The 26355-nt window shown below is 47.9% G+C and overlaps 1 protein-coding gene across 2 annotated transcripts in view; it reads right to left on the reverse strand.

The window, feature by feature from the left end:
• Positions 1-26355, reverse strand: part of LRP2 (LDL receptor related protein 2) — a 402994-nt gene that overhangs the window by 243666 nt on the left and 132973 nt on the right. For both annotated transcript variants that reach the window (XM_075317292.1, XM_075317291.1), the window contains exons 12-15: positions 14852-15075; positions 12942-13148; positions 12494-12696; positions 9497-9637 (exon numbers count right to left, since the gene is read on the reverse strand). In XM_075317292.1, the coding sequence (XP_075173407.1) occupies positions 9497-9637; positions 12494-12696; positions 12942-13148; positions 14852-15075 (775 nt within the window). The remainder of the gene's footprint in view (positions 1-9496; positions 9638-12493; positions 12697-12941; positions 13149-14851; positions 15076-26355) is intronic.

A 26355-nucleotide genomic window follows, 5' to 3' on the forward strand; every position in this document is an offset into this window, starting at 1 on the left:
AGAGGAGGCCAGGAAGCTGAGGAGCTGACCCCGGAGCCATCAGCAGTGGATCCATGCCAAGAGCCAGAGATGCTGCCGTATTCCCGCTGGGATGAAGAAAGCCCGACACCCTCTGCTGAAGAAGATCTGTCCAGGTACCTCACCTGGGAGCCTGCAAACAGTGAAGCCGCAACCCAGCAGAACCCAGCCCGTAGGACACGGCGCCGTAGCAGAACAAGGTTTTCCCCTGCACCGCAGTCTCCAGAGCAGAAAGACGAAGTCATGGCCAGAGACTTGGAAGAGAAACGGTTCCTGAGAAGGGCCAAATCCCAGGTTAGAGGTCCACTTTGTCGTGGTGTAGTAGAAGACTTCAGCTTGAAATCAGGATATGGCTTCATAGTAGCTCCTGGTATGAAGGAAGGCATCTTTGTTAATAGAAGAGACGTTAGAGCCCATTTGCCCAGAGGACATCCGGGAAGGAACTTACAGATGGGAGATTCAGTGGAATTCACCATGCACCAAGGAGAAAGAGGATGGTATGCATTGGATGTTACACCATGTCCCAGAAATCACTACAGTGAACCTGCTGTCTCAACAGAAAAAGAAACAGATACAGAACAAGAAACAGATGTAGAAGAAGAAGGAAAAGACAGAGATGGAGAAAACAACAGGTGCCGCAGCCCTACAGGCCCAAGCCCTGGTAAGGAGGAATCTATGTAAAGTAAAGAAAGAAGTACAGCAAGTTACAGTTTTGACCAGTTTGCAACGTTTATAAGTTTAAGCATGTGCCCACATGAACTAATGTGAGAAACCCATGAACCTTAAGGCTATGAACTGGCTATAGCCACAAACTCTCGCAGTGTAAATAGTTACCCCAGAGGTACCACCACCAGAGCCAGCCTGTTTAGGGGCTTGGCTCACCTGCAACCAGGGAGCACGTCCGTTTATGGGGCCTTGGCTCGCCTGCAACCAGGGAGCACGCCTGTTTATGGGGCCTGGCTCTCCACCACAAAGAGGGTACCTGGTCAGCACCAACTGTGAAGGCCGCCTCTGGATCCTGCCAGAAGTGGCTGAAGGCGCGGCTTCACCAGGCCAGGTATGCCCTGAAGACCACCAGCCCATGAAAGCCGCCTCTACATCCTGCCAGAAGTGGCTGAAGGCGCGGCCAACGTGAGAGGGTTTTGGGTGGGTTAACGGACTTGTGGGTGGAGGGTGGTGATGTATGGTACCTGGTGGTTTTAAAAGTTTTACCATGTTTTACTGTTTTATGCATTTTAAACTGTTGTCTTGCAGCCCGAGGACGTGCTGGTGATAACTAAGGGGGAATGTGGCGCCCCTGACCTGGTCAGGCACCACAGAGTACTGCACCCATGCTGGGGACAGTACAATACAGGTAATCCAGAAGGCTGACCGAGGTGTGACTACACAGGCGCATAGTGATCAGGTCTCACACATGTACCTTTGGGAGGACCCCTGGGGATCCCAGGAGGGGGCAAAGCCTTCACCTCCACTTGAGGAGTGGAGGGGGCGAAGCCTCCATCTCCACTCAAGGGGTGTGGTAGAGAGCCTGGTTGCTAGGTGGCGTAGGCAGGCACAAGGGGAAAAGAGAAGGAGGAGTAAACCGTCTGAAGCAGAGTGTGGAGGAGTGAGGAGCATGGAAGTGGAGCTCAGACAGGAGCAGCAGTGCAGGTCCCACGAGTGAGCCAGTTTAGTGTGCAGCTCAGGAAGAGCAGAAGCAGACCCTGGAGCTGTTGCAGTCTAACAGCGTCCGCGCAGTGACTACCGACGGGGGAGAACGGTCACCTGGTAGTGCTGCCCGAACACCACACACAGCTGGAGAGAGAGCAGTGTAGTGGAAAGTAAGGAGACTGTCAGGGAGTACCAGGCCCAAACGGGCGGCAGATCCCGGTGCGGGGATAGATCCACCTTTCCTTGCTAAACCTGCCGGTGTGGGGCCCTTAAAGCCCACGCCACAACACCACAAAAGCCGCAGCCACGTAGCCACAGTTAGGGCCCATAGTTCACAGGAGGCAAGCAGCTGGAGTGATCTGGTCCAGGCGACAAGCAAACGGCAAACAAACGAGGGGAGCAGTTACTTCCCTGGGTGACCCCCATAGGGACTAAAAGTCGGGGTTACCACAAACCACAGAAGGGCTAAGGAAGGCGAGTCGGTAGCCACCCTCTTCAGTCAGCCTGAAGGATACCTGGTTCCAGCCTGGTTCATCCCAGCTACGCCCGGGTTACTCACCCTGCCATCAACAGTGAGTAAAACCCCTGAAAGACATCCTGCCTGTGTTGAGTTATTCTGCGCCTTGTGGTTCTACACACCTACACAGGGCCCTGGGGCTTGCCTCACTCTCAGGAGGCTATTACAACTGGCTGCACCCACCATCAGCCCCAGGCATCCCTTAACCTGCAGTGGCGGTCCCCACTGACCGCAATTCTGAGAGTGGCGTCACGACAATCCTAAAAGAAGATCTCCTACCTGTGACAAGATCCAGCTGCGTGGAGTCCCTGAAGGTAATGCACCGACACAACACTGGAGGGGCTTCACACCGGCATGTACACTACAGAGGAGCGCAGCAGAGCCGATGACCGCAGCTTCCTGTTTCCTTTCCTATTCAAATGTATTTGCGTCTTTCAGACGTAAATACATTTGAACAGCGCGCCGGGACTTGGCCCCGCCCCCGACGTGCAGCAACGTGATGAGATCAGCACCTTGCTGACGTCATCACAGTGCTGCCGGCGCCACACTGGGGACATGAGGAAGCGAGCGCTCCATGGAGGAGCCGAAGAGACAGGTGTAATTAATGGGGATGAGTGGGGAGGGGCAGAGGACACATAACGGGGAACATATGTGAAGGAACACAGCTCTGTGACAGGCAGAGGAGGAATACTGTATTCCGAGGGAGGGGGGGAGGCAGGAGTGAGTAGGGATGGAGCAGTGTAATTTGTGTGTGTAGGGGGTGATGAGGGCTGTATTGTGTGTGGGGGAGGGGTAATGGAGGGTGCATTGTATTGTGTGTGGAGGGAGGGGTAATGGAGGGTGCATTGTATTGTGTGTGGGGGGAGGGGTAATGGAGGGTGCATTGTATTGTGTGTGGGGGGAGGGGTAATGGAGGGTGCATTGTATTGTGTGTGGAGGGAGGGGTAATGGAGGGTGCATTGTATTGTGTGTGGAGGGAGGGGTAATGGAGGGTGCACTGTATTGTGTGTGGGGAGAGGGGTAATGGGTGCATTGTATTGTGTGTGGGGAGAGGGGTAATGGAGGATGCATTGTATTGTGTGTGGAGGGAGGGGTAATGGAGGGTGCACTGTATTGTGTGTGTGGGGGGGTAATGGAGGGTGTATTGTGTGTGGGGGGAGAGGTCATGAGGGGTGCATTGTGTTTGTGTGTGGGGAGAGGTAATGAGGAGTGCATTGTATTGTGTGTGTGTGTGGGGAGAGGGGTAATGGGGGGTGCATTGTATTGTGTGTGGGGAGAGGGGTAATGGGGGGTGCATTGTATTGTGTGTGGGGAGAGGGGTAATGGGGGGTGCATTGTATTGTGTGTGGGGAGAGGGGTAATGGGGGGTGCATTGTATTGTGTGTGGGGAGAGGGGTAATGGGGGGTGCATTGTATTGTGTGTGTGGGGAGAGGTAATGAGGGGTGCATTGTATTGTGTGTGTGTGTGGGGAGAGAGGTAATGGGGGGTGCATTGTATTGTGTGTGGGGAGAGGGGTAATGGGGGGTGCATTGTATTGTGTGTGGGGAGAGGGGTAATGGGGGGTGCATTGTATTGTGTGTGGGGGGAGGGGTAATGGAGGGTGCATTGTATTGTGTGTGGAGGGAGGGGTAATGGAGGGTGCATTGTATTGTGTGTGGAGGGAGGGGTAATGGAGGGTGCACTGTATTGTGTGTGGGGAGAGGGGTAATGGGTGCATTGTATTGTGTGTGGGGAGAGGGGTAATGGAGGATGCATTGTATTGTGTGTGGAGGGAGGGGTAATGGAGGGTGCACTGTATTGTGTGTGGGGGGGGGTAATGGAGGGTGTATTGTGTGTGGGGGGAGAGGTCATGAGGGGTGCATTGTGTTTGTGTGTGGGGAGAGGTAATGAGGGGTGCATTGTATTGTGTTTGTGTGTGGGGAGAGGTAATGAGGGGTGCATTGTATTGTGTGTGTGTGTGGGGAGAGAGGTAATGGGGGGTGCATTGTATTGTGTGTGGGGAGAGGGGTAATGGGGGGTGCATTGTATTGTGTGTGGGGAGAGGGGTAATGGGGGGTGCATTGTATTGTGTGTGGGGAGAGGGGTAATGGGGGGTGCATTGTATTGTGTGTGTGGGGAGAGGTAATGAGGGGTGCATTGTATTGTGTGTGTGTGTGGGGAGAGAGGTAATGGGGGGTGCATTGTATTGTGTGTGGGGAGAGGGGTAATGGGGGGTGCATTGTATTGTGTGTGGGGAGAGGGGTAATGGGGGGTGCATTGTATTGTGTGTGTGGGGAGAGGGGTAATGGGGGGTGCATTGTATTGTGTGTGTGGGGAGAGGGGTAATGGGGGGTGCATTGTATTGTGTGTGTGGGGAGAGGGGTAATGGGGGGTGCATTGTATTGTGTGTGTGGGGAGAGGGGTAATGGGGGGTGCATTGTATTGTGTGTGTGGGGAGAGGGGTAATGGGGGGTGCATTGTATTGTGTGTGTGGGGAGAGGGGTAATGGGGGGTGCATTGTATTGTGTGTGTGGGGAGAGGGGTAATGGGGGGTGCATTGTATTGTGTGTGTGGGGAGAGGGGTAATGGGGGGTGCATTGTATTGTGTGTGTGGGGAGAGGGGTAATGGGGGGTGCATTGTATTGTGTGTGTGGGGAGAGGGGTAATGGGGGGTGCATTGTATTGTGTGTGTGTGGGGAGAGGGGTAATGGGGGGTGCATTGTATTGTGTGTGTGGGGAGAGGGGTAATGGGGGGTGCATTGTATTGTGTGTGTGGGGAGAGGGGTAATGGGGGGTGCATTGTATTGTGTGTGTGGGGAGAGGGGTAATGGGGGGTGCATTGTATTGTGTGTGTGGGGGGAGAGGGGTAATGGGGGGTGCATTGTATTGTGTGTGTGGGGGGAGAGGGGTAATGGGGGGTGCATTGTATTGTGTGTGTGGGGGGAGAGGGGTAATGGGGGGTGCATTGTATTGTGTGTGTGGGGGGAGAGGGGTAATGGGGGGTGCATTGTATTGTGTGTGTGGGGGGAGAGGGGTAATGGGGGGTGCATTGTATTGTGTGTGTGTGGGGAGAGGGGTAATGGGGGGTGCATTGTATTGTGTGTGTGTGGGGAGAGGGGTAATGGGGGGTGCATTGTATTGTGTGTGTGTGGGGAGAGGGGTAATGGGGGGTGCATTGTATTGTGTGTGTGTGGGGAGAGGGGTAATGGGGGGTGCATTGTATTGTGTGTGTGGGGAGAGGGGTAATGGGGGGTGCATTGTATTGTGTGTGTGTCAGAGATGTGTGTGTAAGAAGCAGTACTGTGTGTGTATATATGAATTAGAGCAGTCTGTGCGCGCGCCCCCCCCCCCCCCGAACTATATGGGTTCCCCAGAGCGCTATGTCACCCATCGCAGTGATGAGTACACCACCAGAGCTGTTTGCCACTCCAGTAACGTCTATGCCCCCTGCCCCTCCTGTAATATATATATCGTAGCCCCCAGCCCCTCCTGTGATGTATATACAGCAGTGCTGTCAGTGTGCAGTCATGTGTGTTAGTGACAGCCATCGTGAAACAGCCACATGTCCTGAAGGAGCTGGACGGAAACAAGCGGGAGAGGTGAGTGAGGCTGCTGGCGACTTTCCCATATTAATACCTGTAAGGGCTCATGCGCATGTAACTGCTGAATATTCTGCAGCGATTTGACAGCACATGTGCGCGTCAAATCGCTGCAGAAACAATGCATAATGGATGCAGTTTTTCTGTACAAAAAAAGCCGATTTCATGCGCTCTGGCTGCTGCCCCCACCATAGACAGAGGGGAGCTGCATCCATAGCGCACGGAATAATTGACATGCTCATTTTATGAACGCACGGATTTGGGTCAACATTTTAGCACCCAAATCGCTGCGTTCATAAAAGCAATGGGTGCACGTATCATGCACAATCTACATAGATTGTATAGGGGACGCAGGACGCATGCATTTACACTGCAGTGCTATACGCAGCGTAAATGCATGTAAGTACACAACGTGCGCACGAGCCCTAATGCGTCTGTGTCTGCATGTATGTCAGTGTATATAACTGTGCATATATTTGTCTGTTTATATGTATTTTTCTGAATTTGTCTTCAAATATGTATATACGCATGCCTGTATGTGTGTGTGCGTGTCTGTGTGTGGATGGGGCCCACTGAGACTCACCCGGAGGCCACAAAACCCTGGAGCTGGCCCTGGCTGCCTTAACATTGGGATCAATAAAAAATATGTGACAAAAGCGGGCTTTACACGCTACAATATATCTAACGATGTCTCGGCGGGGTCACGTCGTAAGTGACGCACATCCGGCATCGTTAGTGATATTGTAGTGTGTGACAGCTACGTGCGACCCTGATTGTGCGTTAAAACGTTGATTGCATACACGTCGTTCATTTTCTAAAAATTGAACGTCTCTTTGTTCATCGTTCTTGAGGCAGCACACATCGCTCCATGTGACACCCCGGGAACGATGAACTGCAGCTTACTTGCGTCCCGCCGGCAATGCGGAAGAAAGGAGGTGGGCGGGATGTTTACGTCCCGCTCATCTCCGCCCCTCCGCTTCTATTGGCCGGCCGCTGTGTGACGTCCATTTCACTTCAGGAAGTGGATGTTCGCCGCCCACAGCGAGGTCATTTGGAAGGCAAGTACGTGTGACGGGGGTTAATCGTTTGTGCGACACGGGCAACAAATTGCCTGTTCCGCACATACGATGGGGGCGTGTGTGATCGCATACGAGATCGAAATGTGTAAAGCAGCCTTAACTCTACTTTCTGTGTGTAAGTGGACAGCTGTGATTTATCCTGGACTGTATCTGTATTGTAGTGCTGTAAATCTGAATGTGGCAGAACAGGATAAGATAAATGTTCATTGGATTTATATCTAAATGCTACGGTTCGTGCTCTACTGTTATGGCTAAAAATGTTAACGTTATGGGGCCCCCACCAGATTTTCTGCCCAGGGGCCCCCACCAACCTTAATCTGGCCCTGCATACACCTTTTCCTGGAGGCCACAAGAGTATCCAATGTAGCAACACAACGACTCATTTAGTTTTTATTTTAGTGCCAGACTGGACTCTGGAGACCCGTAAAAGCTAAAAAAAAAAAAGGGTAATAAGGGTAAATCTGGCCGTTTCTTAGAAGAAAGGGCATTTGGAGGTTTTAAAATTTTATGGAGAGAAAAAGTTGTTCTGAAATGACACTCCATAAAATTTTATGAGAACTATCTGTCATCATCATCATCATCTCTTTTGCGCAGAATTTTATGAGAACTAGCTGTCATCATCTTCTTTTTTCCATAGAGCTCTATGAGAACTAACTGTCATCATCACCTGTTTTCCAACGAACGTTATGAAAACTAACTGTTATCATCATCTCTTTTCCACAGAATTTTATAAGCACTAACTGTCATCATCATCTCTTTTCCATAGAACTTTAGGAGAACTAATTGTCATCATCTCTTTTTCATAGAACTTTATGAGAACTGTCATTGTCATATCTTTTCCATAGACTTTGAGAACTAACCATCATCATCATCTCTTTTTCCATAGAACTTTATGAGAACTAACTGTCATCATCTCTTTTGCATAGAACTTTATGAGAACTAACTGTCATCATCTCTTTTGCATAGAACTTTATGAGAACTAACTGTCATCATCTCTTTTGCATAGAACTTTATGAGAACTAACTGTCATCATCTCTTTTTCCATAGAACTTATGAGAACTAACTGTCATCATCTCTTTTGCATAGAACTTTAGGATAACTAACTGTCATCATCATCTCTTTTCCATAGAATGTTATGAGAACTAACTGTTATCATCATGTATTTTCCATAGAACTTTATGAGAACTGTCATCATCATTTCTTTTCCATAGAACTTTATGAGAACTAACTGTCATCAACTCTTTCTGTAATGGGAAAACCTGTATGCACTAAAGACAGATTTTACCTATCTTGAGAAGGAATGATCAGCTTAGGAGGAGAAAGAAGTAGATTTCTATAATAAGATATATTACAAAGTTTCTTATTTTCAAATGTAGTATTGATTTCTGGATAACAAAAAATGTAATAGATGGTGTGACGACATGGACTCTGTCAGTGGTTACATTTCTTAAAATTCAGCCAGACATGAAGATAGTTTGTTTATAGACGGGGGATAAGTCCCTCATTGTTTTTACAAGACTCTTGTTGACTCATGTAATTGCCTTGGCTAATGAAGGCCAGACACCCAGATAAATCAATTATGCGAACTTCCCATTGTATTACTAAGTGAATTGCTAGATGTGATGTAACTTACCTGTCTATCCTGTCTCTGGATATTTGAATATGGCTTGAAATCTAGCCAATAAGACCCAGTCTTATCCACCAATCGTGAAGACCCCAATGGTCTGAATGGAGAGCTCAGGGGTATAAGAAGGAGGACTGTCCATTGCTCGGGGAGACTCTTGCTACATGATACCAATCTAGGACCTGCGGATCCGATTGGCAAGCCATAACCGAACCTGGATTATAATACTACATGGACTTCAGCATCGAATGCAAGGATTCAGCTTTGATATCAAGGACTACCTAAGGAAGGAATTCAGCTTGGAACAATCCAGCCACCTGACTACAGGCTTTGCGGACCTCAGCCAGCTTCCTAAATCTGGCAATGCTCCATTCTCGGTGGGTGCCCGCCGAAAGCGGGGTGCTGCTGGTTTGGAGTAAGTAGCCCTAGAAGCTCTGAGGCACGGACCTTCTAATCCCTGGTGAGCCAGCGGAAGGGTGAGACTCTGTTGCCTGTTGCATTTGCGTTTTGCTGGTTATGTGTTATGTGCCGTTAATTGTTTGGGGATCCAATAAAGTCTTAATATTGTGATTCCCTCACCCTGTGTTGTCTGAGTAGTGTTCCACCCACAGTTAAGGACGTCGGGCGTTCAGTTGGGATGAGCCCTGAGCCACGCTGTCTTTCTAAAGGCGGCCGGATCAGCGGACGAGAGCACCCACTGAGCCCCGTGTCTTCACAGATGGTTACTCATTAAATGCATGTATTTCAGGCTAAAAAAAAATATTTTTGCAATTGTTTTTCATGTGCTTTTACAGGCTCTAAGTTTCCTTGCATAATGCTGGCTGCAGAATGAGTTAACTGAGAATTGGTCAGTGAAATCATTGCCATGAAAAGTTTGTAACTTGTATTTGTCTTTTTCTCTGATGATTTAAAACCAGAAAGTTCAGTCCAATGTGGTCATAAATCAATCAAGTAAATGCCCCTGAAGGTATCCATATGTTTTAAAGTACCTTCTTCAGTATTGTATAGGAGACCAATTACCGTACTTACCAACACAGCGGCGTCCATCTTGATGTAAATCAAACCCAAGTCGACAGCGGCATCGATAACCAAGGCCATCGTTGTCCGTCCTGTGACTGAGGACACAAATCTGCTCGCACCCTCCATTATTGATTCCACACGGGTTCCGCACTAGATAAACCACATAGTTAATATAGAAGGTAACTGAATAATGTCAATATACTGTCTGCTTCCTTATAATAACACAATGTAAAAAATATCTATTTGGGTTGTGACAAGTGATACTTCTCTGGCTAATACAATTTTCTGCAATATGTAATGGTAGAGGGGATTTTAGGGGATTTTTATGATGCCAATTGCAAGTTGTTTGAATTAGCAGGGTTGGAAAACAGTCTGTCTACACCGGACCTTGATGATAACTGCAGATCAATGGGTGTTTAAAGGGAATCTTTCACTATATTTTTTTCTATCTCATGATGTAGGGGAAGAGACCCTGATTCTAGCAATGTATCACTTAGTTTACTGTGGGCAGCAGTCGTGATAGAATCATCATTTCCTCTGTTGCAGATCTAGCAGAATTCGGAATGCTGAGCTGTGTATAACCCCGCCCACACCACTGATTGGCAGCTTTCTGTGTACACTGTATACTGACAGAAAGTGGTAATCAGTGGTGGGGGTGACGTTACAAAGCAGCATGACTAGATGGCACAAGATACCTAGTCCTGTAGTGATAATATCCAGCTGATAAAACATTGATTTTATCGAAACAGCATGGTAAATTTCACATTACTGGAATCAGGCTCTCAGCCCCTAGATTATGCTGCTTTCAGACTACATAGCAAAAACCTGTTGACAGATGGCTTTTAATGAAAACTGTTACATTACTCAAGTAGTCATGCTATAGGGCAGGAGATGAACAGTATGTTATATAAGCTTGAGGAAAAAGATATATAGTATTCATTGAATTTTTGGCTCATTCTGGGATCAGTAGAATGAGCGATCTTAATCATGATTGACAGCCTTTCTGTAAAAGTGTGCATACATAGGTAGCTGACAATCACTGATTATGACCGCCCACTGGACTCCTAAACCCAGAAAGCACCAAGATTTCAATGGATAAAATAGAAGTTATATTGAATCTTTGCCCACAACTATATTTTCAGCCATTTTAAACAGACAGACAGACAGACAGATAGATAGAAATTAGACCTACCCCAAAATAAGCTATAGTAGGATTTTGGGGCATTTTTGAGCATGCTTAAAATATACGCCCTTCCACAAAATTAAGCCCTAGTTGCGGTCCCATAAGGAAGTGTCCAAGCAGCTAAAAAAGTTCAAGGATACAGCAGGACTCTTCATCAAAAAAATGCAGACACCTCCCTCAAAGAAAAAAAATCAAACTCACCAGACCCCAAACAATCAAAATTGGCAAGTGCTGATGGTGGATGGGCTCTCACACAGAGATCTGCGTTGCTGTCAGGTCCCTCGCTATTCCAGCTGCATCGCACTGCGGCTCTCACAAACATATTGGGTACAAGTATCATTCCACGCAAGTGATACTGCTTCCAGTCACCAGGGGCTCCAACTGATGTGGAACGTAGGGGAACCTGACAGCCAGCAGATTTGTATGTGAGAGCCCATTCAATTGCCAACTCTAATTGTTAGGGATCTGGTAAGTGCGATTCTTTTAGAAGGTGTCTGCTTTCTTTTAGGGGTAAACTTAGCAGTACATAGAGAATAATTAATGTAAGAAGGCATCCTTTGTAAATATGGTCTGTACCCACCACTATAGGACGGGCTCTGCACCATGAGATCAGAAAAGAAAATGTGTATCTGACCCAGCAATAGTGTAGCGCCACTGAGACCATCAGGGTGCTACAAGGTTCTGTGTCTACCCCCTTAGGGACCCAGAACCCCAGTGCTAGTAACACCAAAAACCCGGGTAATCCCAGTTTTCCCCAACAATCCCCCATACAATGGTACCTAGCTAGGGTGGGACCAAGGATGGCCAACTAGAGGTGGAGCCACTCCAGTCCACTAGTTGACCAGGTGGGAGAGGCGGACTGTGGAGAGAGTGGAGAGAGTCAGTGACAGTTGGAGAGAGTGTGGAGGTGCACAAGCTGTCATGGGTTAACGGTGACCTGGTACCGAGGGAGAGGTAGTTGCCAGTGGAGTACGGTGGACTACTCCCGGAACTACGCACTGAAGGGGTACAGGACCCTAGGACAAGAAAGAGCTTCAAGCCGACCTGTTAACACCTGCACATCAAAGGGGACCATCAAGGACCTCGCTGACCCTAAAGAATCTGTAGACTCAGTAGCAAAGGGAGAACCGGGGACAGGACCAGAGACTCCAACCCCACAGGGTTCACGCTACCGTCAGGCGGACAGAGGTGGACAAACCACAGACCGGGGACCCCCAGTGTTCCATACCACGATGACCCACTTACCAGAGACAGGTGAAGGGGAGGAAGGTACCAGAAAACCAGACTGGCACTGGGATGAAGAGGACCTGGAGGTGAAACCAGCCATCCTCGGGTAACCAGTTAACGTCCCAAAGTGGGTAAACCAGTGGCACTGAATACCTGTGTGGACTACCTTCTTCTGATGTCCACCGCACCATACACCCTCTGGGGCAATACCCTACTTGCGGAGGGACTACCATACTAGCTGCAATACCACCAGCCCCAGTAGAGACATTGTGAAGCGGCGGCTCCCTACATTTAGCCGCAACACCGCAAGTGGCGTCACGTATAAACACTACCTCAAATCTCCTGTAAATATATCCCCTTTTCAAAAAGCACTCAGGGCACGGAAATGGGCCACGGCCACCAAAGTGACATTCCCCAATTGAAACCAGCCCGCAACCGAGTACCCCATATCCCTGGGCGACACAATAGGAATAACACAAAATGTTGATGCTCCAGAATATGATGACAGGATTATAGTTCAATATTTGATGGATAGATAGATAGATAGATTTAATTCATCAATATTTAGTATTAAAATAAAGCAGAGACATTCGTACCGTATGGCTGGCGGGATGAGTGATAAACGGTGACTCCGTAGGGTCTTAATGAAGAACTAAACACAGTTTGGGTTGTGGTATCTGAAAATTTGTTGACCTTCAGCACAGCAAGTTTTGTCCAGTCGGTAAAATACACAAAATGTTCAAAGATACTAATTCCATAAGGATGTGGGATGATATCCCCTCCATGTACTATTGTTTTCCTGTAACAAATTGCAAAAATTGCAAGTGATAAGGGTTTCTCCAATTATAACCCAACCCAAGTTGATAACATGATAACAAGAAGCTATTTCTTGGGGCCCGGACCACTATATGGTTGATCAATGGTGGATGAGCCACATATCATTGTGACACTGTTTGTAGCACAATCCCACAAAGAAACGGGACTAATATGAGCTCTTGGTCAATAGCTATTTAAATCAATAAATAATTAGAAAAAATGAAGTACCTTTGGAGACCGTCATAGGTCACGGTTTCAATGTAGTCGTAGCGGCTATCAACCCAGTACAACCTCTTGGAAACAATGTCCAGGGTGATCCCAGCCGGCCAGCCCAGCTTGGTCTTAACTAAATCATGACGGTTTGTGCCATCCATAAATGCCCTTTCCAATTTAGGATCTCCGGATACACTATCCCAGTCAGAGAAGAACAAGTACCTACAGATAAAACAAAGCAAATGTTCTCTTTGTCTGCACAGAATGTTTATTGTTATAGCAAAATTTTGTTCTCCAGAGCTGTTATTCCTACAGGAAATTACTTTTATGTCATCTTTCAGTGCTTATTTATTATATGTGATGGATCTTTGGGAGGCAAAATGGAGGGGGTTGGAGCTGGTAATTCATATATTTTAAAAGAGAGTACCTGTTTAGTTTCAGTTTTGCTTGTTTTTTTAGGTCATTTTTCTTTTTTTTCTCTTCTGGTATTCGTTGACATTGTCTGCACCAAATTATTTAAAATGTTGCAGGAAATTTGCACAAAATCCAAATGCTATTTTTTGTCTTTAAACTTTCTGCAACTTTTAGAGCCCCAAAAATTGGAACAGATACGTTGTTTTCTTATGACATCCATTACAAATGGACGGTAAATAGCAATCCACTAACGGTTCCATTGTCCACAGACTCCAATGTTAAAGACGGACCTGATATCAGTTATTTAACAATGGACAAAAAAATTGTGTTTGTAGAACTTTTTTGCAAACGGATCTCTAACAGATCCGTGATTATTGGATGACTAACAAGATATGCAAACTCTGGTCATGCGCACTAGACCTCTCTGAATCCGGAACGTGTATACCCATCTTCATAGGGTGCATGACCAGAAGTGCCGGGACTTCCGATCAGCGGTGACAGTGAACACATCGCCGATGACGCTGGGCAATGAATAGCATATTAGCACTCCCCTGTGGACATGCTAACATGCTAAAAGGGCGGAATGAGAGTAAGAACTAACGCCCCTTGTGACTAGTCCCTGCGCTCATTAGCATATCATAAAGGATCTTAAGAAATACTTTTTCTACAGATCTTTTTATCTATGCTACTATATACAGGGACGGATAGGCAGGGATTAGCAATATGCACCCAGAACTGCTCGTGGTCCTGGCTGCATATTGCACCTGACAGGTTCCCTTTAAAGACAAGCAAAAAACAAACAAAAAGTGTCAAAGAAGAAGCAAATGCAATTATGAACCATAATGTAAATAAAAGGGCTATTTAAGATACATTAACATTAGAAATTTAGTAATGAACTTCGTGTTTGTTTCTAGTTTCACGTCTAAGGCTGCTTTCACACATCCGGTTTAAGCAGAGCCGGCCAATCCGGCTCTAAAACCTATGCAACGGATGCGGCGACAAAACCACATCCTTTGCATACGTTTTTGACATGCGGCCCATCCGGTTTTTGCCGCTTGCAGCAGGCTAGTGAGCATGCGCAGTGGAAAAAAACGCATGTGGCGGCCGGATGCGGTGTTTGCCGCAGGACGCCGCATGCGGCGTCCATAGGCATGCATTGCAAATCGCGCCGCATCGGACAAAAAAACGTGCCAGGCAACGTTCCATCCGGCTGCCGCATCGGCTAAATCTGCCGCATGCGGAAAAAAACGGACGGAACGCAAGCCCATGCGGCACAATACGGCACTAACGTAAGTCTATGCAAAAAAAAAAACGCAACCGGCAGAAAATAAAAACGGTTGCGTTTTTTTTGCAAAGAGCCGGATTGTGCCGCACAGGAAAAACCAGATGTGTGAAAGCAGCCTTAGAGGATCATCATAGAAATCCACAAACTTTAGCGTCCAAAAACGGCCAAGAAGCGCATTTATTTTCCTGGCCACGTAAAGTCTTTGACTTGCCTAGATGATACTCACCCAACTGTTGGATCAACTGCTATTCCCCTTGGATTTCCTAATTCTTCTGCTATTAATGTGATCCGATTCTGCCCATCGAGGTCCACCATATCGATCCTGTTGATGCTTGTTTCAACCACATAAAGTTTATTGCTAATCCAGTCGACTGCCAGGTTTTCAGGGGAGTCAACAGAGACGTTAAGGACTTGCCGAACATTTGAGCCGTCAATATCCACAGAAAATACCTGATTTAACAATATTTGACTAATCAATACAAAAAAAGCTTAATAATAATTGATAAGTAAGAAAATAAGCAGCGAGAACAGTCATTAATCAAGACCAAGAGGGCCCTTGTATTACAAAGTACGGGTAAGTTTTAGGTGGGCTTGTGCATCTTAATACCAGACAAGCTGAATAGGCAGATCTTCAGCTTTGTTTATATTTCCTTTTTTTTAGGATTGTGATTGTACCTGAAAAGTTTAGTATTTTTAGAATGTAATATATGTAAAAGGGAACTGTCACATGCCACCAAAAATGTACATTTTTTTCCTAGTGTAAATATCACTATTCTTCCGAATACTGGGTTGTTTTTTTTCTTGTTTCTACGCCTGTTATTTCCCAAGATATGGCCTCCCTATTTACAAATACAAAATTTTAGCCAATTGGGCGTGATCGGAGAAGAGTTGAGCATCACGCCTACTTGGCTAAAAGGACTATGATTCACAGCATAGGATATAAATTCAAAAAGAAGTAAAAAAAAAAAAAACACAACTCACCAAACACTGCCATTAGCCAACAGGTCAAACAGCAAGTGCACTAGCACTTGCTGTGTGGTCTGTTGGCTAATGGCAGTGTTTGGTGAGGTTTTTTTTAGTTCTTTTTGGCTAAAAGGACTAGTTTAATTTTCTATGAAGAAGGAGCAATATCTCAGGAATAGGGAGGCACAGGAACAAAATATATATAATGTCAAATTCAGGAGAACAGCGACATTTATACCAGGTACAAAATCCACATACGGTATATTTTTGGCAAATGGTATGTGTTATTTAAACTTCAGGTTTTTTTTATTGGGCACACAGGATACAGTCATGACCAAAAGTGTTGGCACCATTGAAATTGTTCCAGAAAATAAAGTATTTGTACCAGAAAATTATTGCAATTACACACGTTTTGTCATAGACACCTTTATTTCCTTTGAGTGTATTGGAACAATACAAAAAATAAACAGAGAAAAAAAAGCAAATTGGACATAATTTCACACAAAACTCCAAAAATGGGTCAGGCAAAATTATTGGCACCCTCAACTGAATACTTGGATGCACACCCTTTAGAATAAATAACTGCAATCAATCGCTTCTTCTAACCATCAATAATCTTCTTACACCTCTCATCTGTAATTTTGGATTCTTCTTTTGCAAAGTGCTCCAGGTCTCTCATATCTGAAGATGCCTTCTCCCGACAGCAATGTTACGATCTCTCCACAGATGTTCAATGGGATTTAGATCCGGACTCATTGCTGCCACTTCAGAACTCTTCAGCACTTTGTTTCCATCCATTTCTGGGGGTTTCTTGAATTATGTTTGGGGTCATTGTGCTGCTAGAAGAACCATAACCTAGGACGCAAACCCAGCTTTCTGATGCTGGGCACTACATTGCGACCCAAAATCCTTTGGTAAACTTCAGATTTCATGATGCCTTGCACACAGTCAAGGGACCCAGTGCCAGAAGCCCATATACATCTTTGATCTTCCACCATATTTGACTGTAGGGTCTGTGTTCTTTTCTTTGTAGACCTCAAGACCTCATTCTGTTTTCGGTAAACAGACTAATGTGCTTCACCAAAAAGCCCGATCTTGGTCTCATCTGTCCACAAGACACTTTCCCAGAAGGATTTTGGCTTACTTATGCACATTTTGGCAAGCTGCAGTCCAGCTTTATGCCCCTGTGTCAGCAGTGGGGTCCTTCTGGGTCTCCTCCATAGTATTTAATTTCATTCAAATGTGAACGGAAAGTTTGCGCTGACACTGATGCACATGAGCCTACAGGATGACTTAAATTTCTTTGGAACTTTAGTGGAGCTGCTTATTCACCATCTGAACTATCATGCGTTGCAACCTTTCATCAATTTTTCTCTGCCGTCCAAGAACATTGGCTACAATGCCATGGGTTGTAAACTTCTTGATTTTGTTGTGCAACATGGACAAAGGAACATCAAGATCTTTGGAAATGGAGTTATAACCATCAGATTGTTGACATTTTTCAACAAATTTGGTGCTCAGGTCCTCAGACAGTCCTCTTCTCCGCTTTCTGCTCTCCATGCTTAGTGTGGCACACACAGACACACAATGCAAAGATTGAGTCAACTTCTCCCTTTTTATCTGGCTTCAGGTGTGATTTTCATATTGCCCACACCTGTTACTTGTCACAGGTGAGTTTAAACAAGCATCACATGCTTGAAACAAAGTTGTTTACCCACAATATTGGAAAGGTGCCAGAAATTTTGTCCAGCTCATTTTTGGGGTTTTATGTAAAATTATGTTTAATTTGCCTTTTTATTTTTGTTTTTTGTGTTGTTCCAATACACACAAAGGAAATAAACATGTGTATAACAAATTGTGTAATTGCAATAACGTTCTGTGAGAAATACTTCATTTTCTGGAACAGTTTCAAGGGTGCCAACACTTTCGGCCATGACTGTATATTTTACATAAGAATAATATCTTAGGTTTTACAAGTTTGTTATATGGGATATAGTGTATATCTTGTTGGGCCCGATCTTTAAGCTTTAACCAGTCTGAAAACAATGACCTGCTTCATTGCCACTTCTATGAGGAGATCCATTACAGCACAAACACAAATATGCAGGAAAATTTTGATTTTTATCATTCAAGAAAAAAAGGCACTTTTACATTTACCGCATCAGGTTTCCAAAAATGACTAATAAAAGATTGACTCATTTTGAAAGAATGTCCTCTATTTAGGCATTTTGACTCCATTAAAAATAAATGGGAAATTGCACAAGAGGGCCATATAATAGGAGGCTTTGTTTAATTCATATCATGTAATACAAGTATGAAACCTTAATTAAAATATTTGTTAAGACTGTTTTATATTATTGTGTCATTCTTTTTTAAACATATTATCCGTATATATTAAAGAGGTTTTCCAATTCTCTGTCAACAATTATTCATTTGCTATATATGACACAGTTGTACACCTTCTAATATACGTATTTTGGGGGAAATTCACTAGTGGGGTTGTCCACTACTTGGGAGTCAGGACAACCACTTCTTAATTACTGAATTCCCCCATGGAAAATAAAAACAGCCTGTATCTCCAGTGCCGGAGATGTTGGAGCCGGGTCTACCCTCCATCGTCACACATTGACAATCAGCAGCTGATAATGAACCGCTTCACACTCTCCTGACTCCCAAGTAGTGGATAACCACTTCTTAATTGCTGAATTCCCCCATGGAAAATAAAAACAGCATGTATCTCCAGTGCCGGAGATGTTGGAGCCGGGTCTACCCTCCATCGTCACACATTGACAATCAGCAGCTGATAATGAGCCGCTTCACTCTCTCCTGACTCCCAAGTAGTGGATAACCACTTCTTAATTACTGAATTCCCCCATTGAAAATAAAAACAGCCTGTACCTTCAGTGCTGGAGATGTTGGAGCTGGGTCTATCCTCCCTCATCACACATTGGCAATCAGCAGCCGATAATGAGCCACTTCACTCTCACTTTTTTTTTTTGGATGTAACGGACATCCAGAAAATGTGAGAACTGCTGCTGCTCGCTGACTTCTTCCAGATGTTTGCTCATAGTTGGTCTGAATTTCCAATTCCGGTTCTACTAAGGCGGGCTTTACACGTTGCGACATCGGTAACGATATATCGTTGGGATCACGGTGTTTGTGACGCACGTCCGGCACCGTTATCGACATCGCAGCATGTAAACCCTAGGAGCGACGATCAGCGTTCGCAAAAACGTGAAAAATCGTTGATCGGTGACACGTCGCTCCATTCCATAATGTCGTTGCTGCTGCAGGTACGATGTTGTTTGTCGTTCCTGCAGTAGCACACATCGCTATGTGTGACACCGCAGGAACGACAAACATCTCCTTACCTGCGTCCCGCCGGCAATGCAGGAGGAAGGAGGTGGGCGAGATGTTATGTCCCGCTCATCTCCGCCCCTCCACTTCTATAGGCCGGCCGCTTAGTGACGTCGCGGTGACGCCGAACACATCTCCCCCTTGAAGGAGGGATTGTTCGGCAGTCACCGCGACGTTGCCGACCAGGTATGTGAGTGTGAAGCTGCCGTAGCGATAATGTTTGCTACGGCAGCAATCACCGCATATCGCATGTGCGACGGGGGCGGGTAGTATCGCGTTCGACATCGCTAGCAATCGCTAGCGATGTCGCAACGTGTAAAGTACCCCTAAGACCAGCGGACTATTTTTCCAGCACTGTCTGTATGATTCAATTCCTCACCATTTCCATGATATATAGATTTGTAGGAAAAGATTCAGTATAACTTTTATGTTATTGATTAAAATCACTGCCTATTATGGGCTTTGGAGCCCAGTGGGTGGTCTTAGTCAATGATTGACAGCCATTTCACTATAAGGCTGTGTGCTCACGATCAGGGTTCACAATGTTTCGATGCAGCATGTTTCAGCTGCGTCTAAAATGCTGCATTGTACCGTACAAGCACAGTGGATGGATTTCTAGAAATCCCGTGCCCACTGTGCTTGTTTTTCCCGCAGTGAAAAATGACCTGCGGTACGGCTTACCAAGCTGCAGCATGTCAATTCTTTGCTGTGAAGATGCAAGTGTCCTATGCAGGGAGAACAAAGCAAGAGACCGCAACTTCCCAAGCCGGAGTGTGGTCATGAGTAGCTGCGGTCTCCTGCGGAGACTCGCTGCCCGCAGGTAAGGACTCGCTGTGTCCAGGAAACAGTGGGTCCTAATCATGTGCACATACCCTAAGGTCTCCTCCGCACATGCGTGTCTCCAGGACATGTGACATCCATTTTCAAATCTACTGGAGACACAGACACATGTAGACCCATTGATATCCATGGGCTTGGTCACACACACGGTGACATGTCCATTTTCTGCTGGCAGCACGGGTATCACATGGCCTGCACACTGATGTGATCAGTGTGACACCAGAGGAAACATATGTCACTGAGAAATAAATGTATTTTTATTCTTACCTGTCTCCGGCGCTGCTATCACACTTGATTCCGGGTCCGCTCATTATGCTCATGAATATTCACTGCACTGTTTGCGGAACCGGAAGCAAGTGTGACAGCAACGCCGAAGACAGGTAAGTATACAAGTCCGTGCTGTCCATGTACTATCCGGATGTCACATAGATAGCACACAAACAGCACATGGAACACACACAGACACACAGATGGAGATAAGTACCTACACCACGAACTGTGAAAAACGTTCCTTTTTTGCACAAATGTGTGAAGTGGGCCTAAGAGTGCATATACTGTAGAGATAGATGTCAATCACTAACCAGGACCGCCCACTGGACTGCCAAGTCCAAAGTAGATAAAGAAGGGAATTTTGTTTACTTACCGTAAATTCCTTTTCTTCTAGCTCTAATTGGGAGACCCAGACAATTGGGTGTATAGGCTATGCCTCCGGAGGCCGCACAAAGTACTACACTTAAAAGTGTTAAGCCCCTCCCCTTCTGCCTATACACCCCCCGTGCTCCCACGGGCTCCTCAGTTTTGGTGCAAAAGCAAGAAGGAGGAAAAAGAATTATCAACTGGTTTAAAGTAACTTCAATCCGAAGGAATATCGGAGAACTAAAACCATTCAACATGAACAACATGTGTACACAAAAAAACAGGGGCGGGTGCTGGGTCTCCCAATTAGAGCTAGAAGAAAAGGAATTTACGGTAAGTAAACAAAATTCCCTTCTTCTTTTTCGCTCTATTGGGAGACCCAGACAATTGGGACGTCCAAAAGCAGTCCCTGGGTGGGTAAAATAATACCTCGTAAGAGAGCCGTAAAACGGCCCTTTCCTACAGGTGGGCAACCGCCGCCTGAAGGACTCGTCTACCTAGGCTGGCATCCGCCGCAGCATAGGTATGCACCTGATAGTGCTTCGTGAAAGTGTGCAGGCTCGACCAGGTAGCCGCCTGACACACCTGTTGAGCCGTAGCCTGGTGCCTCAAAGCCCAGGACGCTCCCACGGCTCTGGTAGAATGGGCCTTCAGCCCTGAGGGAACCGGAAGCCCAGCCGAACGGTAAGCTTCGATAATTGGCTCCTTTATCCACCGAGCCAGGGTTGATTTGGAAGCCTGTGATCCTTTACGCTGGCCAGCGACAAGGACAAAGAGTGCATCCGAGCGGCGCAGGGGCGCCGTACGAGAAATGTAGAGTCTGAGTGCTCTCACCAGATCTAACAAGTGCAAATCCTTTTCACATTGGTGAACTGGATGAGGATAAAAAGAAGGTAAGGAAATATCCTGATTGAGATGAAAGGGGGATACCACCTTAGGAAGAAATTCCGGAACCGGACGTAGAACCACCTTGTCCTGGTGAAACACCAGAAAAGGGGCTTGGCACGACAACGCTGCTAGCTCAGACACTCTCCGAAGAGAAGTGACTGCTACTAGAAAAACCACTTTCTGCAAAAGTCGTGAGAGGGAGATATCTCTCATTGGCTCGAAAGGTGGTTTCTGAAGAACCATCAGCACCCTGTTTAGATCCCAGGGTTCTAACGGCCGCTTGTAAGGTGGAACGATGTGACAAACTCCCTGCAGGAACGTGCGTACCTGTGGAAGTCTAGCTAGGCGCTTCTGGAAAAACACAGAGAGCGCCGAAACTTGTCCCTTAAGGGAGCCCAGCGACAAACCCTTTTCCAGTCCAGATTGAAGGAAGGACAGAAAAGTAGGTAATGCAAATGGCCAGGGAGAAAAACCCTGAGCAGAGCACCACGACAGAAAAATTTTCCACGTCCTGTGATAGATCTTGGCGGACGTTGGTTTTCTAGCCTGTCTCATAGTGGCAATGACCTCTTGAGATAACCCTGAAGACGCTAGGATCCAGGACTCAATGGCCACACAGTCAGGTTGAGGGCCGCAGAATTCAGATGGAAAAACGGCCCTTGAGATAGCAAGTCTGGTCGGTCTGGTAGTGCCCACGGTCGGCCGACGGTGAGATGCCACAGATCCGGGTACCACGACCGCCTCGGCCAGTCTGGAGCGACGAGGATGACGCGGCGGCAGTCGGCCCTGATCTTGCGTAACACTCTGGGCAACAGTGCCAGCGGAGGAAACACATAAGGGAGCTGAAACTGCGACCAATCCTGAACTAAGGCGTCTGCCGCCAGAGCTCTGGGATCTTGAGACCGTGCCATGAACATTGGTACCTTGTTGTTGTGCCGGGACGCCATGAGGTCGACGTCCGGCACCCCCCAGCGGCAACAGATCTCCTGAAACACGTCCGGGTGAAGGGACCATTCCCCTGCGTCCATGCCCTGGCGACTGAGATAATCCGCTTCCCAGTTTTCTACGCCTGGGATGTGAACTGCGGATATGGTGGAGGCCGTGGCTTCCACCCACATCAAAATCCGCCGGACTTCCTGGAAGGCTTGTCGACTGCGTGTGCCGCCTTGGTGGTTGATGTATGCCACCGCTGTGGAATTGTCCGACTGAATTCGGATCTGCTTGCCTTCCAGCCACTGCTGGAACGCTTTCAGGGCAAGATACACTGCCCGTATTTCCAGAACATTGATCTGAAGCGAGGACTCTTGCCGGGTCCACGTACCCTGAGCCCTGTGGTGGAGAAAAACCGCTCCCCACCCTGACAGACTCGCGTCCGTCGTGACTACTTCCCAGGATGGGGGTAGGAAGGATTTCCCCTTCGATAATGAAGTGGGAAGAAGCCACCACCGAAGGGAGGCTTTGGTCGCCTGAGAAAGGGAGACGGTCCTGTCGAGGGACGTCGGCTTCCTGTCCCATTTGCATAGGATGTCCCATTGAAGGGGACGCAGGTGAAACTGCGCGAAAGGGACTGCTTCCATTGCTGCCACCATCTTCCCCAGAAAGTGCATGAGGCGCCTCAAGGGGAATGACTGGCCTTGAAGGAGAGATTGTACCCCTTTCTGTAGTGACTGCTGCTTGATCAGCGGAAGCTTCACTATCGCTGAGAGGGTATGGAACTCCATGCCAAGGTATGTCAGCGATTGGGCCGGTGTCAGATTTGACTTTGGAAAATTGATGATCCACCCGAAACTCTGGAGAGTCTCCAGGGTAGCGTCGAGGCTGTGTTGGCATGCCTCTTGAGAGGGTGCCTTGATCAACAGATCGTCCAAGTACGGGATCACCGAGTGACCCTGAGAATGGAGGACCGCAACTACAGTAGCCATAACCTTGGTGAAAACCCGTGGGGCTGTTGCCAGGCCGAATGGCAGTGCCACGAACTGTAGGTGTTCGTTTTCTATGGCGAAGCGCAAGAAGCGCTGGTGCTCTGGGGCAATCGGAACGTGGAGATAAGCATCTTTGATATCGATCGATGCAAGGAAATCTCCTTGAGACATTGAGGCGATGACGGAGCGGAGGGATTCCATCCGGAACCGCCTGGTCTTTACGTGTTTGTTGAGAAGTTTCAGGTCCAGGACTGGACGGAAGGACCCGTCCTTCTTTGGGACCACAAACAAGTTGGAGTAAAAACCGTGGCCCTGTTGCTGAAGAGGAACAGGGACCACCACTCCTTCTGCCTTCAGAGTGCCCAGCGCCTGCAGAAGAGCCTCGGCTCGCTCGGGAGGCGGAGAGGACCTGAAGAATCGAGTCGGGGGACGAGAGGTGAACTCTATCTTGTAACCGTGAGACAGAATGTCTCTCACCCAGCGGTCTTTTATTTGTGGCAGCCAGGTGTCGCAAAAGCGGGAGAGCCTGCCACCGACCGAGGATGCTACTAGAGGAGGTCGAAAGTCATGAGGAAGCTGCTTTGTTAGCGGTGCCTCCAATGGTCTTTTTAGGACGTGACTTAGACCGCCATGCATCAGAGTTCCTTTGTTCTTTCTGAGACCTTTTGGACGAGGAGAATTGGGCCTTGCCCGCGCCCCGAAAGGACCGAAACCTCGACTGCCCTCTCCTCTGTTGGGGGATGTTCTGTTTGGGCTGGGGTAAGGATGTGTCCTTTCCCTTGGATTGTTTGATGATTTCATCCAGGCGCTCGCCAAACAGCCTGTCGCCAGAAATTGGCAAACTGGTTAAGCGCTTTTTGGAAGCAGAATCTGCCTTCCATTCCCGTAGCCACAAGGCCCTGCGGAGTACCACCGAATTGGTGGCCGCAACCGCCGTACGGCTCACAGAGTCCAGGACAGCATTAATAGCGTAAGACGCAATTGCCGAGGTCTGGGTGGTAATGGATGCCACTTGTGGCGCGGCCGTGCATGTGGCTGCTTCAATTTGCGCTTGACCTGCTGAGATAGCTTGCAGCGCCCCTACGGCTGCGAATGCTGGGGCAAAAGAAGCTCCGATAGCTTCGTAGATGGATTTCAACCAGAGCTCCATCTGCCTGTCAGTGGCATCTTTGAGCGAGGCCCCATCTTCCACTGCAAGTATGGATCTAGCCGCCAGTCTGGAGATTGGAGGATCCACTTTGGGACATTGAGTCCAACCTTTAACCACGTCCGGGGGGAAAGAATAACGTGTATCCTTAAGGCGCTTAGAAAAACGCTTATCTGGACAAGCATGGTGATTCTGGATTGCCTCTCTGAAATCAGAGTGGTCTAAAAACATACTCTGTGTACGCTTGGGGAACCTGAAACGAAATTTCTCCTGCTGCGAAGCTGACTCCTCCGCCGGAGGGGCTGAGGGAGAAATATCCAGCAACTGATGGATGGACGCAATAAGATTGTTCACTATGGCGTCCCCGTCTGGAGTATTAAGATTGAGAGCGCTCTCAGGATCCGAATCCTGATCAGCTGTCTCCGCATCATCAACCAAGGATTCCCCCCGCTGAGACCCTAAACAATATGATGTCGAGGGAAATTCTAAGCGAGCCCGCTTAGTCGATCTGGGGCTGGGGTCTAAGTCAGAACCCTCAGCCTGGGATGTATGAGATACCCCGGGAGGACAAATAAGGTCCAACTGAGGGGGGCCAGGGAACAATGATTCACCAGAGTCCCTTTGCTGAGATACCGGCCTGGACTGCAAGGCTTCTAGTATCTTAGCCATAGTCTCAGAGAGTTTTGCAAACTCAGTCCCCGTCACCTGGACAGTGTCAACAGGTGGCTCCCCCTGGGCCCCTCTTAGCATAGGCTCCGGCTGAAGAAGTGCCACAGGGGCCGAACACTGCACACAATGAGGGTCAGTGGAACCTGCCGGTAGTGGGGTCTTACAAGCGGCGCAGGCAGCATAATAAGCCTGTGTTTTGGCACCCCTGCCTTTTGTGGGCGCCATGCTATAGTTTTCCCTGAGTAACACAATAGGGTATATAGCCAGAATGAACTGTGCTCATACAGTGTAAAGTATATACAATACACAAATAATGTACCAATATACTACAGCACCATGGGGCTAGCACCAACAGGTGCTGCTTACCAGCCGCCTAAAGCGGTTGTGAGGCCACCAGAGACCGTGTCTGGGTCTCCCAGGATTTGTCCCCCTCTGCAGCGTCCGAGGAGCTGACAGGAATGGCTGCGGCGTCCTGACGAGAGGAGGGAGCTGGGGGCGTGGCCGAGAAAGTGCGGGAACTGGTGCTCACACTGCGCACAGTGAGGGGGGTGGAGTATGTAAATCATACTCCAGCCCTCAGTGCTGCTCGCTCTGCAGCGTCCCGCCCTTCCCCTGCCTGTCAGGGCTGAGGGCGGGAGAAAAGGAAACTAGGCCGCAAGCAAGCCGGGGACTCTAGTATAAACGCGGCCGCCGTAAAAGCGCGGCCGGCGTGAAAGTCCCCGGCGAACTACAAGTCCCAGCCGCGCCGCAGTCTCCCATGGCAGCGGCGGTTAGTGCGGTAGCCCCTACATATAAACACACTCAGCGACGCTGAGTGTGTAATGGCACATATAGACCCGGTCAGCGCCGCGGTCCCCGGTGCACTAGCACACCCAGCAAAGCTGAGGTGATGCCGTGCACGGTCCCCACAGGGATACAGAATACCTCCAAGATGCAGGGCCATGTCCCTGAACGGTACCCGGCTCCTATCCATCAGGCTCCACAGGAGTTGTGGATGAAGCACGGTCTCAGTGCCTGGAGACCGATAAGATCCCACTTCACCCAGAGCCCAGAGGGGGATAGGGAAGGAAAGCAGCATGTGGGCTCCAGCCTCCGTACCCGCAATGGATACCTCAACCTTAACAACACCGCCGACAAGAGTGGGGTGAGAAGGGAGCATGCTGGGGGCCCTATATGGGCCCACTTTTCTTCCATCCGACATAGTCAGCAGCTGCTGCTGACCAATCTGTGGAGCTGTGCGTGCGTGTCTGACCTCCTTCGCACAAAGCAAAAAACTGAGGACCCCGTGGGAGCACGGGGGGTGTATAG

The sequence above is a fragment of the Anomaloglossus baeobatrachus genome, chromosome 7 (genome assembly GCF_048569485.1).
Source record: "Anomaloglossus baeobatrachus isolate aAnoBae1 chromosome 7, aAnoBae1.hap1, whole genome shotgun sequence".
Classification (NCBI taxonomy): domain Eukaryota; kingdom Metazoa; phylum Chordata; class Amphibia; order Anura; family Aromobatidae; genus Anomaloglossus; species Anomaloglossus baeobatrachus.